General features: G+C 43.4%; 1 protein-coding gene across 10 annotated transcripts in view; it reads right to left on the bottom strand.

Annotated features, from left to right (window-relative positions):
* PPP1R12B (protein phosphatase 1 regulatory subunit 12B) overlaps nt 1-17,345 on the bottom strand; it is a 233,711-nt gene continuing 216,366 nt past the window's right edge. For 4 of the 10 annotated variants that reach the window (XM_031937143.1, XM_031937144.1, XM_023501872.2 and 1 more), the window contains 2 exons: nt 17,212-17,262; nt 1-6,311 (listed from right to left, as the gene is read on the bottom strand). In XM_031937143.1, the coding sequence (XP_031793003.1) occupies nt 6,225-6,311; nt 17,212-17,262 (138 nt within the window). In that variant the 3' untranslated portion in view covers nt 1-6,224. Of the gene's footprint in view, nt 6,312-9,314; nt 11,355-16,970; nt 16,999-17,211; nt 17,263-17,345 lie in introns of those variants that run through there. The other 6 variants (XM_031937140.1, XM_031937141.1, XM_031937142.1 and 3 more) reach the window with 4 other exon arrangements.

Here is a 17,345-nt window from a genome sequence, read left to right as displayed (position 1 = left end):
CAAAGTTAAAACACAGTTTTATTTACTCATTTATAAATACTGTTGTGTTTACAGGCATCATATAGATGTGAATATTATCTCAAACTTTCAAACACATAATACTATATAGTGACAACCAGTAAAACAAAATCATTCATCTCAAGGTTGAAAGGCCACTCAAATTTGCATAAAAATACATTCGGGTCACAAGTCCCACATCCCCCCTCATTCCCTCCCCCCCACCCCCAGTGTATTTACAGTTGACTGAAGTTAGTCCATACAATTCAGCTGAAAAAAAAAAATGGTTATATCCAGTGCTTTAAGAGTGGTGGAAGTAGGGGTAAGGGATGAAAAGATGCAGAGGACAGAGCGTTACCTTCTAAGCAAGAAGGCAGTACAGCTGTCCTCGTGATTTTGGCCGTCTCCAGCGGTCTAATCTAGGCAGGAGGAACAACAGCAGAAAAGCTAGAGTCCATCTCCAAATCAGGGGAGAATGGGGCAGGGGGAGAGGGAGGGTGGAACCCATTCCAACCATGGTTTGGGGAATGAGAGCACTATTTAGGGCCACCAGGTAAAGGCAGTTACCAGACCCTGGCAAATTAAGAAAGATTTATGGGGATCCAGGCCCTTTCAGGGGTTTGTTTCTCTACCTGTTCCCATTGGAGTCTCATTAACAAGCAGCTTCAGATCTTCTCGTCCTCCACCAGATGCTTAGTTAGAATATCTATTCCTGGGCTTACTATTATGTGAGGAGACAAAGAAGCCTTAATTAAAGTGAGGGTCTGACTCGTGTCTGTACAGCAAAATGTTCCAGCCTAAGTATGGTCCTAGTCTCTCCCAAGATAGTCCAAGACATGGCCTCTTATAATTCAGAACGTCTCCTCCCACTGATATTTGAAGGAAACACATTTCACTAGAGACAGCTAGATTCCCCCTAACAACAGCTCCTGGAATCCTCTTGCTGGAGCAGATATGTACTGAGTTACCGACAAGAGCATCTTTAGATTTCCATTCGGTGAGATGGAAGGGGATCCAGTGAGACCAAGTGAGAAATAGCTCCGTTACCAAGGACAAAACCTGGATGAACTGGAGAATGATCTCAATTTTGACATATTCAGTACTGATCTCTGAAAAAACGATCTGGAATCATCGTTCTGTGGCTTTCCTACAGGTAAAAGGAGGACATCTTGAACAAAAGCCCTCCAAGTTAAATCTCAGTTCCTTAGGACATTAGGGTCTCTGAAGCTGAGGGCATTATGTGGTGTTCTCTGGGGAAGTCTCCCAGAAGACATATTTCACTTCCTTGACTTTTTGGAAAAGCTTCTTCCCTAAACTAATATTCACCACAAAAGGCTTGCAACCAGAAAATACATGGGGAAGGGAGAGGGAGAAGTACTAGTTTCTGAAAGATGTAAGAGTGTTCTACCATTCCTTAGGTGACACTGCAGAGAAAAGATAATCCAAATGACATACCTCCATGGTCCAAAGTATGTGAAAAGATGACCAAAAGGAAGATTCCCAGGATAGTTCCTTGAGGGGCTGGGCTTAAGAAGAGATAATCTGTTGGGACCACTGATGAAAATAGTGTCTTATGATCACATTTCCATAGGGTTCCACATCATTGCAGAGTTCACATCAGCTCAGCAATCCCCAAACCCTTTTGATGTGGATTAAAGAATTATCTTAAAATCACTAATATATCTTAGATGAAGTCAGAACAATCATTAATGGAAAGGTTATAAAACTAAGTTTCTGATTTCATCTGGAGTTCTTTTTTGAGGATGGAGTTATCGATCCTAAGTGACCTACAAAGTGCCCAGGGAATCATTCTTTGACTGCTATAGGAAATAGCTTCTCTCAGGTGGGCGGTCAAGGTTTCCAACTGCCTTATTGATAGCTGTGATACTAACAGTTCCTTGGCTGCAGAAAGTAGTTGTTTTTCCCAAGTATTCAGAATGTAGGAGTTCAATAGCAGACACATCATCGGTTGTCAATATTCATTAAGAAAGTTGATTAAAATCTAGAACAATGATTTTGCATTGCAGGCTAAAATTTTAATTCTATATAGCTACCCTACCTTTTCAGTGTCAGTCCCAGCCTCGATTTATTGCAATATTCAAATCTCTCTGTCCAGGTTTTCCTTCCTTTTGTCTCCTATGCCCCTATAAAGGTGATTCTCCCGTGCAGGGCTTTCGATCGTCAATCCTACTCCTATTTCCATCTCTTACTCCATCAGGGCAAGACAGGGGTTGTTCAGTAAGAGTCTGCCAACTCTTAGTGACTAAGTAGTCTCCGCTACAAACCTCCTATTCTCATGATTGCGTTCAACAAAATCTCAGCCATTTCTTTCTCAAACCAACAGTCCTAGCTGTAGAGGGGCTTGAAGAATCCCAAGTGGCCTTTTTCCTTTTGCTATAGAACTTGGGCTCATTTGTTTAAAAAAAAAAAAAAAAAGCTGGTGCATGGAGAATGCAAATAGATTGTAAGTGTGGAGTTAAGAACAGTGGAAATCAAGCGAGACACCTTGGGAAGGCAGTGGGCTCCGCCTACATAGACCCCCCATTTCCCATTAAAATCTCACCACCCACTGCTTTTTGCCCATTTCTCCATGAGCTTCAATTTCCCCCTCTGCATGCTGTAATGTTCTTATGGATCCATTTGGAAGAGGAATGAGTGCAACATCATTCATTCAACCTCAGTATTAAAATCATTTCCCAACAAGGCTGACCCACTGATGTTGAAGACTCCTATTCAGAAGGAAACAATGATGCTCTTGTACTTGAGTTTTCCAAATAACAAACAGCAGCAGTTCTGCTGAGGGTGGAAAAATGTTCTAATCTTCTAAAAATTGCCATAGACTCTTGGTGCATGAAGTCTCCTTCATTTTACAGATGAGAAAACAGGTCCAGAAACATTACATGTCTAAGGCTACACCGTTTGCGACAAAACCTCAGGGGTAACCCCATCTATCAAGTTACCTTCCTCTCTTGATGCAGCTTTATTTTTGGGTACAAAGGGACTACAGCTGTGCTAGGACTTGGCCATTTGTGCAAAGCTCACACATGGTGATCACTAGCTGGAGTTGGGGGCCAAGAATTTTATAAAATCTTAGCAACACTCCTTTTTGCAGCTGGCAAAGATGCAAAAGATGAGGGAGGAAGCTAGGGTTAAAAACCAAGTCATCTCTCAACTTACACACCCATGATATCTGCTTTTTAGACTGACTGAAGCCAGTGGGGTTAGTCAGTCAGCATATTTGGGGGCAGTGTCTTGAGATTGCCAGTATAGTATTGATACAGGATTTAGGAAGAATTAGTAAAATCCAAAGAAATATTTTCTCCACATCATTTCTCCCTATAACATATTAGTCTAGGAGCCCTCATTCTTGTCTTTGTATACCTGGCCTTTGGCACAATGCCTTGTGCAGTGGACTTAATATTTGCTGAAATGTTCATTTACTTTCCAAGGGAAGGCTTAAGGAGCCTTTTGATGTCATCACAATCATCTATGCAGTTCATTTTGCTGCAAGAAGTAACCTAGACTAAAATGTTCCACTTCTAAGTGGAGACTGTGACAAGATCTAAAGGTACCATGCTACAATTCTGGAAAGGTGGTGATGAGTGACCAGGATCTGAGGTGAAGCAGTGGAGTGCACAGCCTTGTGAGTCCCACCTTGCTTACTTTCATTTCAGTATCTTTTCAAAGAGGGAAGTTTTGTATTTTCTCCCCTCCCCCTAACTCAGGCACTCTTGGCTTCATAGAAACCCTGGGTTTAATGGAGAATCTCATTATTCCCTGGATGGCAATGCAGCATAGGTTAAGATGTGTTTGAGGGTCCATACACAGTGAGCTGCATGAAAAACTGAATATCTGTCAATGGCCTCAGAACACCAAATAGGTACACCGGGGATTCTTTAACAACATTGGATAGAAGGTGGAAGGGTTAGAAAGTTAAAGAAGGAAGCAGACATACCCTATAGCCAGAACAGACAAGAGGGAGATTTCTGGAAATGTGAATTGAGTGGGGACTACTCCAAAATAATATCTAAGTGGCCCTATTTGAACCTCATTCTATTGAGATGGCAAGAAATATCTGAAGAATTTTTTTTTTCCTCAGAGGAGATATTACTGGAATTCTCCAAAGGACCAAAACATGGCTAGATAATCCTCCGGCATCTTTTATGAAATTATAAACTGTCTCATTGATTAGAATAAAATAAATGCTTATAATACAACTCATCTCACTCATTACCCTGAAGTGACTATTTTCACAATTCTGAAATACCACTCCAATATCATAGAGAAATGGCTTTCCTCGACATATGGTCAGAAAGGGAGTCAGCACATCACTTTGCAGACTATAAAACTGAGTTTTGGCAAGAAAGACAAAGCTTGAAACCCTTGAAACATGATTGCTAGATGCTTCAGACATCTATGAAGAACTTCTCTACCTTGATGAACAGAGAGGAGATTCAGAGTGGGCAGAGGCAGTATACATGAGAAAACTGATCACTGGACTTGAATGAAAACTCACTGAATTTTATATACCAAGGATAATAGATACCCCCAAAGTCACGTCTGTGAAAAAGACCAGGGGTGGTTTTAGTTGACCAAAAACTCAATATGAGCCAACAGTGTGATGCAGCTGCTAAAACAGCTAGTGCTCTCTCAGGCTGCATTAATAAAGACAGAGTGTCCTGACCAAGGGAGATGATGGTTCTATCTTACGCGTCACTGGTCACACCACATGAAAGCGCTACAGCTAGGAGGATGGTGACCAGAGAGTGGAGAGCCTGGAACCTCTCAGGAGAAACAGTGGAAGGGTATTTGGCATAAAGAGGCATTTGAGGACAGGGAAGTCAGTGATAATTGTCTCTGAATATTTGAGTATGATGAAGCATTTGAGTAATCGCACGGCTCCAGAGGGCATATTGTATCAATGAATGGAACATAGTGTTAGATTTAGGAAGAACTTCCTAAAAACTGCAGCCACCTAATGATGCAACACATTTTCTTACATGAGCTCCTGTCACTGGAAGTGTTTGAGTAGAGATCATCGCTGTCTGTCCTGCCTTGGGGGTGGGGGGGTAAAAACCTCAGTTGGAGTAAATAACCCCAGCCCCTCCTCCCTCTAAGACACACCACCTTTCCTCGCCTCTCCACCCAGTGGTCTCCCCATGCATTGTGAAGATGTTCAGTGCCTCCCCGGGCCGACCACGACGCCCTCCCAACATCCGCGCTCCCTGGGGCCTCCTGCCAGCAGCACAGCAAGTTGTTTTTTAGTCTTCTTGGCCATTGTGTTCAAGTTTTGAATCCCCCCACCACCACTTTAGCCTCTCCCTGGGCCTCCTGATGCTGGGCTATTTTCCCACCAGGGACACACACTAAGGCTGAGAGGGAGAAAGCCAAACCAAAACACCCTCCCCGGAGGGGAGGCCGGAATGGGGCTTTCACAGCCTAGACAGCATCCAGAACAAGGGGCGAGGTGCTTGTGTGCACCCCGCAGGTACATGGGGCCACGCTTGGAGAGGGGCAGGGGCTGCCGGCTGACCAGGTAGTCTTGTTCCCTGACAGCTTCAGAAAATACCATTCTAAGGAGCTAAAGCGAGTGGAACTCAGATGCTACGACGTGGATTTTAGATGGGGGGAAAGGGGAAAGGAGAGAAAGAAATCTCCAGATGAAGCAAGGCGACCTCAGCCCCGGGAGAAGATGGACGAGGGCAAGTGCAGGTTGAGGCTCTTCACAATGTTACCAGACAGGCGAAACAGAAGTCTTGTAGCCGCCATGAAAAGGTGTTTCCAGGGAGGAGGAGAACAGAGTCTCCCTGAGAAGCAGCTGCCACCAAGTCTAACAAAACATGGCCCTGGCACTTGATGGTGGTCCGATCCAAGCTGAGCAGTTTTCCTTGGGATCCCTGGGCCAGAGGACCAGGCTTTTGCAGCGATGGTGCTGGTCAGGGGGAGAGAGGCCTTTGGGATCTAGACTGGGTCTGATGTGAACATGGTGGAGCAGCAGCGAGGGCCAGGGACACTCTGCCCTGCCCCCCATGGCCATGGCCCATTGCCACCATTAGGTTTTCATGAACACTCCCCTAAACACGGGGGCAGGTGAGATCTGGGGTATGCAGGGAAAGTCAATGTTTGGGTCGGTGGGGCAGGGAGGATTCCTTCGGTCACCAGCATGGACTCTTTTTGGTTGGAAGGAGGCAGAGGGGAGCGGGAGCTTTTCCTCCCAGAGAATGAGTCTATTTGGACAGCTTGCTGATCACTCTGATGAGGGCCCCATTTTCATCTTTCAGCCTCTGGTTGTCGGACTTGAGTTCTGTCAAAACCTGCAAAGACAATAAAGATGTTGGAGCTTCCAAGTACTCCTCCCAGCCTCCATTCTTGTCCCCGAGCAGCCTGAGGCCAGCTTCCTGAATCCTGGTGTCTCATCTCCTCAGGAATCACCCCAGGACAAGCAACTCCCACCTCCCAACAAGTACAAGTTTGGCCTCTCCTGTCTTGTTATTAGGACCTTCAAGCATTATGCTAAAATGTCAACTAGTTATTTTTGTTTTCCATGGACTTAGTGAGTTACTTCTAGTCTCTGATGACTTGTACACCTTTTATGAATGTGCTCACCTCCAGCCTAGGGAAACAAGAATCCCAGCTGAAGGAAATGTGAAGAAATAGGTGGAAGGGAAGACAATGGGGAGTGACAGGTGAGGAGAGAAAGGATAGGGAAGGGAAGCTGATCAGTCTCTGGGCTTTACTACAAGGTCCAGAGAAAATAACTTACAGGCTTTCTATCCACAGTGATGGGAGCTATTTCAGGATGTTAGAGGTGAGGGAACTTTCAACGAAATGACTCAGGAAAAGGACATCTCCTCACATGGAATATACTGATTTTTATTAAATCTGAGAGCATCACAGGTGAGAGGTGGCCCAGTATAAGATTAGAATGCATGAACTACATGCACTTGCTTCAGAGAGTCCCTTATTTCTACTTCACTGACAATTATCTAGGAATACCAAGATTTCCTTGGTATCAGGACCACAGGTTCAATGGATATTGAAAGACTGATGCTTTAAGTTTCACTAATTTGGAAGTTGTCCCTGCTTTTGTGTGTGTCCCAAGGCACGATGATAAGACAGTAAGCCCTAATAGGATATATGGAAATATTTACACATGGGCCTTGGCTGTCACAGGAGAATACAGAAAGCTTTTCCACTGTGATGGGCACAAAAGCCTGGATCTAGATTATGGCTAGGTAACACTGGATACCTGATAGCTGTGACAAGTGTAACTGGCAGGTGACACTACCTTCCACATGCAGCTTGGCTTGACCCATATCTGGGTTCTAGTACTAGTTCTCACATTGACCAGCTGGATGGTCTTTGGTAAGCCTCCACTTCTTCTAGGGTCTTAGTTTATCTATTTGTACAATGGGGAACATGATGATTTTCCTCTTTCAGAGTCGATGTAAATCTAACAAGAGATGATATATTGGAAAGTGCAAACAAAAAGGGTATAGAAAAACAAGACTGTTCTTAATGTTACCATTATTCAACATGGAATGCAGGAAAAAGCTGTGGTCTAAGATTTAAGTGATGGCCATTTTAATTCTTTGCCACTCCCTATCAATGTATCTGAGTGAATCAGTTCACCTCTTTCAGTTCCCTAGGGAGAAAAATCCTTATCCTACATATTTCAGCAAGGTGTAAAGATCAAATGAAGTAACAGATGTGAATGGGATTTTAAAAAATGAAACACTTTACAGACTCAAGGAATCAGAATCATCATTTTCTGAGTTCTTCCTTGAGCAAAGGCTCAACTACAACCTGAGAATTTGGAAATTTTAAAACGAAATACCCTCATTCCAATAACATTTTTAAAAGTACAATCCCTACTTTTTTGGTCTAAATCCAATTAAGAGTAGACCTACCTGCCATTCATTTCTATACCTTTGCTACCTGACTAAGATACCTTAGTGGTCAGAGTTTGGTGTTGAGTGCTATTCTAAGCACGCTTTTAAAACAACCAGCTCTCTATCTCTCCTGTAGACTGGCCTTGGATCTCTGAACCTTCCCATCTGCTACTCTCTGATGTCTCATCCTTGGGCCGTGTAGCCTGACTCTATGTGACTTTGAAAGAAGTCCTTGCACCAAGGGATTCTATAGAAAAGTTATGCATGACAGTAAACTACACTGTACCGCTAGCCATTCATCCAGAATCAAGCTGGGTGGGGTGTTGGTATATTTTGTAATATACAATCTGCCAAGCCTCTGTAATTTATTTCCAAATGAGGACCTCAATTTTCCTCCTCTCTGCCTCTTTCTCTCTTTCTATAGTTCTCTCATTCTCTGTCTCTGTGTCTCTTTCCCTCCCCTCCAGTTTTCCAGCTGCAACATACTGTGATTGACATCCAAAGATGTGGTATGCTAAATACAAGAACTGGAATGCAGGGATAGAGAAAAAATATGGCCCATTGGCATTTCCCAATTTCATTTTTGAGATAGGAGGGAAGGACAGTGCTTTAAAAAATATTTGTATGAACATAATTAAGGCAAAGGCGGGGAGTAAAAATATGTTTTTCAAGGACTGTTACAAGCTATTGCTCAGAAGTTAAAGGGAAAATGTTCCAGGTTTTTATTTCCAGTAAAATTAAGGGACAATTACAGGGAATGTAGCAAACTGGCCACATCCTGAACTATTCCTGTCCCCTCCCACACCTCGTAAGTGCTCAAAAAACAGAGGAGTCGGTTTCTTACAGGGATAAGACTTGAGATTGTGTCAAGGGACTGCACAGTTCTGGACCTGAGGATCAGGAAGATTTGACCTTGAAAACCACCTTGATCACTTACTAGTGGAGTGGCCAAATCTGAGGTGGGATTCATCTTTCTTATCAGTAAAATGAGGGAGTTGTCAGCAATGAGATGAACCAAATCAGTTCCAATGGAGCAGTAATGAATTGAACCAGCTACACCCAGCGAAAGAACTCTGGAAGATGACTAAAAACCATTACATTAAATTCCCAAGCCCTCTATTTTTGCCCGCCTGCGTTTTTTATTTCCTTCACAGCCAATTGTATACTATTTCAAAGTCTGATTCTTTTTGTACAGCAAAATAACAATTTGGTCATGTATACTTATTGTGTATCTAATTTATATTTTAATATATTTAACATCTACTGGTCATCCTGCCATCTGGGGGAGGGAGTGGAGGGAAGGAGAGGAAAAATTGGAAAAAGGAGTTTGGCAACTGTCAATGCTGTAAAGTTACCCATACATATATCTTGTAAATAAAAGGCTATTAAAAATTAAAAGAGAGAGAGAGAGAGAGAGAGAGAGAGAGAGAGAGAGAGAGAGAGAGAGAGAGAGAGAAAGAGAAAATGAGGGGGTTGGACTCAGTGATTCTAAAGCTCCTTCCATGATTTCTATCTCCTGGGCCCATAACCCACAGAGGACATGAAGGAAAAGTAAAAGTTAACAAATTCAGGGCAGAATCAGGTTATCACTTTGCCAATTTGGCTTTTCTCTCATGACAGCTTTTCCTAGCACAACTATTGATTACTGAGTGATGCTGTGCTCTAAAAGAGCTGTACCCACAGTCACAATGTTCATGATGTGTTTCCCTTAATGCTTATTAAAAGTAGCAGCTTCTTCTATAACTACTATCTGTTGGTAGATAAATGGCCCTCAGCAAATGGCAGTTGAGAGCAGGGATCACATCTTGCTTGTCTTTGTAATATGTACCTGGGTCTAGCAGGGCACACTGCACATAATAGAAATGTTTGTTAACTGAAATTAACTTTTAGCAGTATAGGGAAAGCAGAAGGCTGAACTTGGGTTTTCAACGACAGTGTTGGCATATGACAGCCTCTTTCTCAATGGAACTGTCTGAACCAACTTGTATAAGCTCACAGATAAACAGAGCAAGCCCTGAAAGAGAAACAGCTTTGTCCCTTACCTTGTAGCAACTTAAATACAAAGGGGAAAACACGTGGCATTCCTCCTGGCATCTAAACTCATCAACTTACTCAACATCGTGAGGTTTCCTGCAACTTGCCAGTTGGCATATTACATGGAGCCTTAGCAGGGAGTTGAATAATAAGTAGGGTGAAGGAGGCAGCTCAGGGCTAGATTGGGCAACTTCCCTTTCAGTTTCTTCCTACCTGTGACGGCATTAGCTCAAACCCTAGGATGATTTGGGCACTTCACATGTAGCAGGTGTTAGTTGTTGGTCATTGATCCTGATGGCAAAAGCAGATGGAAGGCGGCAAAAGAACGGCCTCTACCAAGCCTAATTATATTATTAACAAAAATGACAACCTTTGTTCTGAATAGGAAAGTTTGGGACAGCAGGGATCCCATCATGTCATCTTGGGGTATGAATAATGAGTTCTCTCATGCCTTTCAACTTTATTAGCCACAAAGGATGTGCTATCACTTTTAACTTCAGAGATCATCCACATCAACTCTTCTGCAAAGAGGAGACCTCTAAATGGGGTGAATTATGGTCTTACTTATCCGGACCTCAGACAAATCCTAAAAGGTCTGTAACGGGGATGACGTAAGCAGTGTCCCCTTGCAAGGAAAACCATGACTGAACTGACTGAATGGACTGGGGTATCCCATTCTTAGCCAATCTACTGCTGCTTGATGGGACTGGCTAGTGGGAGAGAAAGGAGGCTGCACTGGTTCTAGGACACCTGCACCCCCAGCCCTCTCCCACCCTCACTGCCAATGGCCCTTAGTGGATTGAAGAATCTAGTTCATCTTGGAACACTGCACGGTCACTCAGTCTGTTAAAGAGAAATCCCAGTACAAACAGAGGTCCAAATCTACCTCTCTGAGAACCAGACACCTCCTTTTTCTAAGCTACTCTTCACTGGCCAGCCATCACCCTACCCCAACTAAAGAATTGTGTGTGTGTGTATGTGTGTGTGTGATGGACTGAGTGCAAATCCACCTGTAAATCTTTTTAATATCCAGGAGAAAGTGCTTTGTGCTCAGCTTACCATTCAGTTCAAACACCCAGTCTGTTGGGTCTGAGCCACCATTTTACTTGGTTTTCTATTAGTCACTTCTTGCTCTTCCTCAAGGTCCCTTCTGTACCCAAATTACCAGTGTATCCTAGGTATCCATGTTTCGAGGCTTCAGTGTCACAGGGGTGTGCAATGAACCCCCAGAACAAGAAGAGTAAACCTGCCTGGAGAGGTGGAGGAGGGAGGTGAGGTGGAGAGGAAGGGATAGAGCTAGAGCTCTTGGGTCTCCGAGGACTCGATGGACACTGAGAGTCTGGCCACCACCCGAGTCAGGGCCCTGTTCTCAGCCTGCAGCTGTTCGTTCATCTGCTTCAGGGTTTGAATCTGTTTAAGCTGGTGGAGGTTCTGCAGAGAGTGAGACATGGAGGGACAGAGACAGACAGACAAAACAGACCAAAGGAGATAAAAAGGAGGACAAGGAAATCAAGTGATTTTTTGTTTTTTAGTTTACATGCAAGAAAGGAGAGGAAAATGGCTGGAAAGAGAGCAAATGGGGATGGAATGATGAAGTAGAAAGCTAGAGAGATCAGAGCTGAGCCAAGTGACTTTTAGCTTTGCCCTAAAATACAATGAAAACTGGTTCTTTTAATTAGAACTAGTGATCATCTCAAAAAACACATCTGATTGTGGTTCTGAACAGCAGCCCCACTGTGTGACTCTTTGGCTTCCTGCAGGATTGATAGAGTAAGTTAATCTAGGTATTTAGTCCCTTCCTATTCACTCAGACCTTTTTTCATCCATATCTGAACCAACAAAGGTGACTTCATATCCAGACTAGATACTCTGCCTCCACCTAAATGAAATTAGTGCTATTTTCTTTCTTCTCTTTCACCCAACTTTTTCTTCTGTGAGCATCCATCCCGTTTTCTTTCTTTGTTCTACTTTGATTTCTTTACTATTGGGGAAAAATAGGTCTGTGGTTTGAAGATTCATTTTGCATATAGAGCCATGAGCAGGTTGATGGAAAGGAACTATAATATGCCAAAATAATAAAGAAATGGCAATTCTCCAGGTGGTTCTCAAATCTTCTTTGTAAGAACCAACATTAACATAGCCGGTTCTATCTTGAAGTCTAGAAAGTTCTGTCCAAGCTTTAGCAGTTAAAGTGTCACTGGCCTATTTCATGGTTATTTGCATCAATAAATTAACAGTTAATGGTGCTCCCCCTTCATTCAGAGGCTTGGTGTTCATTAAAGATATTTGCAAAGAATCTAATGTTCTGGAAAATACAGCCGCTAATGCTTTGGACAATCCTATAGTATTTGTAAATATTTAGTAATAACAGAGTAACAGTTCTGGCTGACATAAATACCAGAGCATCTCTAGACTTGTGGGGCCATGACCTAGGATGGAGCTTGAAGCTATGTTAACTACAGGTTTCTGTTTCTTCTTTCTATTCTGTCTCTTCTGAGACAATGCTGACAGATATATTATTCTGGGAATCCACCGGTTGACTCACATGGAAGGAAATGCAGTTTTTCACCCTGGTTTTAAACTAGTACTTAGTATACTTTTGTTTAGTCTGACAAAAGTCAACATTTTACCAGTCCACAAAATTCCTACCAGTTATCTAAGGGCCACAAAAAACCCCCAAACCAAACCAAATCAAAAAAACCCCAAACAAACAAACCCACCAACCATCAGCAGTATTTATTATAATGAGCCTGCCCTATACAGTTACGTGTCCTAAGTGAGTGGCAATATGTAAAGCTAGCTCTGGCCATTCAGCTCTTTGTAAGTAGATGAATACTTTTGCTATGAGAATAAAGCAATAATAGTTAAGCAGGTATACATCTGTTAGGGTTGCAACAAACACTGGAAGCATTAGGGAAGAGAGAAGAGAATGAGACAGAAGTCTGCCTAGAACCAGCACAAAGGTGAATAAATTAAATGAAAGATTAGTGTAAGGACAATTATTCAGGGGTAAGGAAGAATAATAAAAAGACAATGGAAAATAAGAAATACAGAAAAGGGAAGAGACGCACAGACATAATTGTTGAATATTTCTTTCCCCAGACAGGTTAACTAGTTATCCTGAAGAGGAAGGCAGGGCAGCCAAATAGCTGGAGAGTCAAAAAGAAGGCAGGGCCTGGGCTAGCCTTTTCACTCACTTCAAGCAAGTTAGCAGGGGGTACAAGGAAGGTATTCATGAGGTGCTGTGCAAGGAATTAAGAGGAAAGGAATGGGCTTGAATTTAAGAATCAATGGAAAATTTCCTGCTTCGATTCTTTAGCGTTTATTGATCATGAGGCACAATCAGTGTCACTGGATCAAGCAGTCTCAGCTTACACGCTAATGTCTTGAATTATATGTGTGCGAGTGTGAATGTTCTAAAGGAAGCACCAAGGGTAATTAGGAGTCGGGGAGGAGGAGTAGGAGAAGAGGGAATAGATACAAAATTCGGAGTAGAACTGAAAAGAAGCTAAGCTTATACGAGATCAGGCTGGAGATATTTCTAAAACAGGTGGGATAAACTGATTTAAGACCGTTCATTCTCTGGTAGGACTGGATAGGTGACTGGGAAGAGAGGGTAAAGGAAGAAAAGTATCAATCCCTCAAAGGAAGCATATCAGCACAGGGCAGAAAACCAATGAATTCGTTGTTGGTACATTGCAATACAAAAATGCTCCAGCACTGCTTAGGCAGACATGCAAACATGCCTGAAAAGGCACGTCCCAACCCTAATTCAGGCCAGAATCTGAGTGATGGTTTATAAAGGAAAGAGTCACTTACTTACCTTTCCAAATTATAGTCAGCAATAGTTCAATTGAGGCCACAAAGACCAGACCTATATTCTTATGATATGAAATGCTCGTTGCATACCTTCTTCCCCTTGGTTTTCTATCTCTAGCCCATAGCAAACGATTGTCTTTTCATCCCATTAGACACGGTTTAAAAGACAGGTATTCTACCTTCATTGTCCTTGAGCACAATGTTGTTTCAGAAAGTAAAATCTTGCACAATTTTAATATTTTTCTCTCTCTGACTTGTCTTAGGAGGCTTAGATGTATGCTTAGGAACTGGACATGTTTCATTAACCATGGGCACTGCTGGATTCTTGCTCTGACCAAAAAAAGCCTTATGTATTTTAATGGGTGGAATGGAACTGTATATCCTTGGTGACCCAGATATCTCCTTTTTGGCTCCCAATCCTTATGTGGTGCTGAAAGGGCTGGGGGCCCAATATTAGCCACCATTATCATTTCAAAGAACTGTTTCAATAGGTGATGGGGGAAAAAAAGGGCACTGGACACAGGTAGACCAGGATTCAAGTCTTTCTTCTGATGCTCATGTGACTCTAGGTAGGTCATCTAATCTCTCTGGGCCTCAGTTTCCTGAATTGTAAGATGGGCAGGCGGAACCTAATAGTTTCTGAGCTATGATCCCATGAACCCCTTTGGGCTCTTTTAGGAAAGGAACAAGACCAGGTACATGTTTGGACTTAAAAACTGTTTTCTGGCCCTAAGGAAACGCATCCTGGTAGTGTGAAGGCAGCATCTTCAGGAATGCAAAAAAAAACATCAGGGCATCCAAGTTCCTCCAAGGGGAGGCTTGAAGCCTTCTGGATCTCTCCCTCTTTGGGCTTTAGCAAACAGTTTGGGAGTTTTGAGGCAAGATTCCGTTATCTTTGTCATGACTTGGAGAAATCGCACTTCACTAAGGCAGCGAGGTGGTGCAATGGAGGGAGCACCAGGTCTAGAGTCAGGAAGACCTAAACACAAACCCAGCCTCAGACACTTACCAGCTATATGACCCTGGGCATGTTCATGCCTACTTTAATTTGCTCAACTATAAAATGGACATAACAAAAACCTACCTCCCAGGATTTTTGTGAGGATCAAATGAAATGATATTTGTTAAGTGCTTAGGATAGTTTCTGGCACACATTAGGCACTATAGAATGCTTATTCCCTTCCTTTTTTTCTCTCCTCCCTCCCACTCCCTTAACTGGTAATTCAAATAGTTTTGATAATTGGTTTAGAAATAAACTGACCCCCAAGGCTGTATTTGGCAACTTAAATTTTTGTGTGTATGTATTATGTATATAAAAATAAAAATACATACATAAGTAAATTTCAAGCCCTCCAGGGTTATAAAAAAAAGAAAAAGCAAAGATTTTCTCAAGACTCTCTGATTCATGGGAGAGAAGGTCTTTCCTGGTACAATCTCTGGGGAGAACTCCAAAGAACAAGCTGCCTATTTTAGTCAGGCTGTTGGGACAGAAGAGAGTGGAGGGAGTACCTAAACTTCTATCTTATTGCATAGGATTAGGGCAAATCTGATGACTAAATGGGCTCCCTCACCTGCTGACTGTGCTCCTGTTATGCTGACCTCTTCAATTCGAGCATCATATAAGACTCCGCATGTAGAAGGGGTGCATAGGCCAGAGCATCCAATCCCCTACCTGCTAGCCTGACCTTATGGGCTATTCTAAATTCAGGCCATTATCTGTGTGGGAACAGCAAGGCTCTTAATTCCAGGTCCTTGCCTGTGTGGGAATAAGTCCATGTGACTGGGAATCTATGAGCACTATACTTAAGTGGCTGCCCCCGTCCCTAGAGTACTCCTCAGAGGGCACCAGCATTTGACCCCATTTAAATGCTCTAGCTTAGCACGTAACAACAGAAAGGAAAAAAAAGAGGAAAAAAAAACTTTGCTCCCTAACAACAGGGTGCAGATGGCCCGGCCCAGGGGGTACCATGTGACAGATGAGATCCATTCATCATGAGGGGGAAATGAGATGCCCCAGCTCTGTCACCGGAGAATTCCTGAATGGAAACGGTGGGTCTGGCAATACAGCAGGATCTAATCTTGTTGAGGCACACTGACTCATCATCTCAAAGGGGCTGGTTATTACTGTAGGGTCTCACTGCTCTGTGTCATTAAGAAGGCTCAGTGGGGCATCCTATGCAGCTGTCTGAGCTTGAGTGTGAGGGCTGTAGATGCTACAGGCCAGGGGAGACAGAAATAAGAGTTTGTCTCTCATACCCTGAAATGTAAAGACTGGGTGGAGCATTCGGCAATAATGCCAGAGCACTGCAGCTGCGGAGGAAGCTGTGATCTGGGGTCCAAGGAGACCTTGGATTGGCCAAGAACCATTCAGTGACTTGGTGGGCAGCCGGAATTGTGCAACGAGTAGAGAACTTGAAGCGAGAGTTGCTTCAGTCCTTGCTCCAATATCTACGAGCTACGTGGCTTCTCTACTCCAGTTTCCTCATTTGTAAAACAGAGATGATCACAGTAATTAACCATCTTATATCATTCCTGCACCAGTGACCTGAAAAGTTAAGTGAAGAGCTCTTTTCATGGGGTCATCTCTCATTCAACATGACTGAGATTGAAAGAGCCTCCATTTTTTTTTGCCCAATATTCTTGTTCTCCAAGTGAAGAAAGTTGCCTCTTGATACCATAACCAGTAAGAAAACTAAGTGTGAACAGGCAGAACAAAGCCAAGCACTTGGTGGTTGAGGACATGCAGCATACTGCGGGGCCAGGCACTCCCCAAACCCAATCTCCGGGGCTTCTCACATTCTCCTTCCCTGGGGCAGGGAGGGGAGCACGGCAGCCTCTGGAAGTACATTTCTCCATCAGTGTGGCCCACGGCCGGCTGGGGAACAGGGAAGGAGAAGAAAGGGCAACGAGAAAATGCAATAAAGCCAAGAAGTGCTCTGGTGGCCTGAGCTTGCTGCATTGGGAGAGTGCCAAGCATTCCTGAATATTTCAAGGAAATAGTCTGGGACAGGAAATCGATATGGGAATCCATCCTCACTCTGTTTCAGAATGACTCTCCTGTGCTTCCTCTAGCAGTGAACCGAAACGGGAGGGGGAGGTGGGGAAAGCCCATGGGCTCTGCCAGGCGCGGGGCATGCGACCACACTGAGTCAGAACGCCAGCCCTGGCCCTACTGTCCAGTCCTGTGAGGGTGAAGCCATTGGTTGTGAGCTTTAAAGTTCAACTCACGTCTGTCTCCAGCCTGCAGGAGTCACCCCTTCAAAACAAAGGCAGCATTAGTTCCAAGATGCACTTGGGGAGTGGCCACAATGGGGGTGGTTTGACAAGTTTATAAAATGTCCTGAAGGGAGGAACTGCCTCCTTACCTCTGAGGATCTTCCCCAAGAGTGATGAGTAAATGACTCAAATCTGTTAGGCATTCAAAAATCAGACACAGAGTAGGGAAAAAATAAAATAAAATCTTCTGTACCTTCATCTCTTCCTCCATTTCAGACATTTTCCGCTCCAGAGCTCGCCTCTCCTGTTTGAAGAAAAGGGGGGTGGGGGAAGAAGAGGGAGTCAGACTGTTTTCTTTCAGCTGGTCTTTGAGAGGCAACTATGGGA

Source organism: Sarcophilus harrisii, chromosome 4, assembly GCF_902635505.1.
Source record: "Sarcophilus harrisii chromosome 4, mSarHar1.11, whole genome shotgun sequence".
In the NCBI taxonomy this organism is placed as follows: Eukaryota; Metazoa; Chordata; class Mammalia; order Dasyuromorphia; family Dasyuridae; genus Sarcophilus; species Sarcophilus harrisii.
This window is presented reverse-complemented; position numbering and strand designations above follow the sequence as displayed.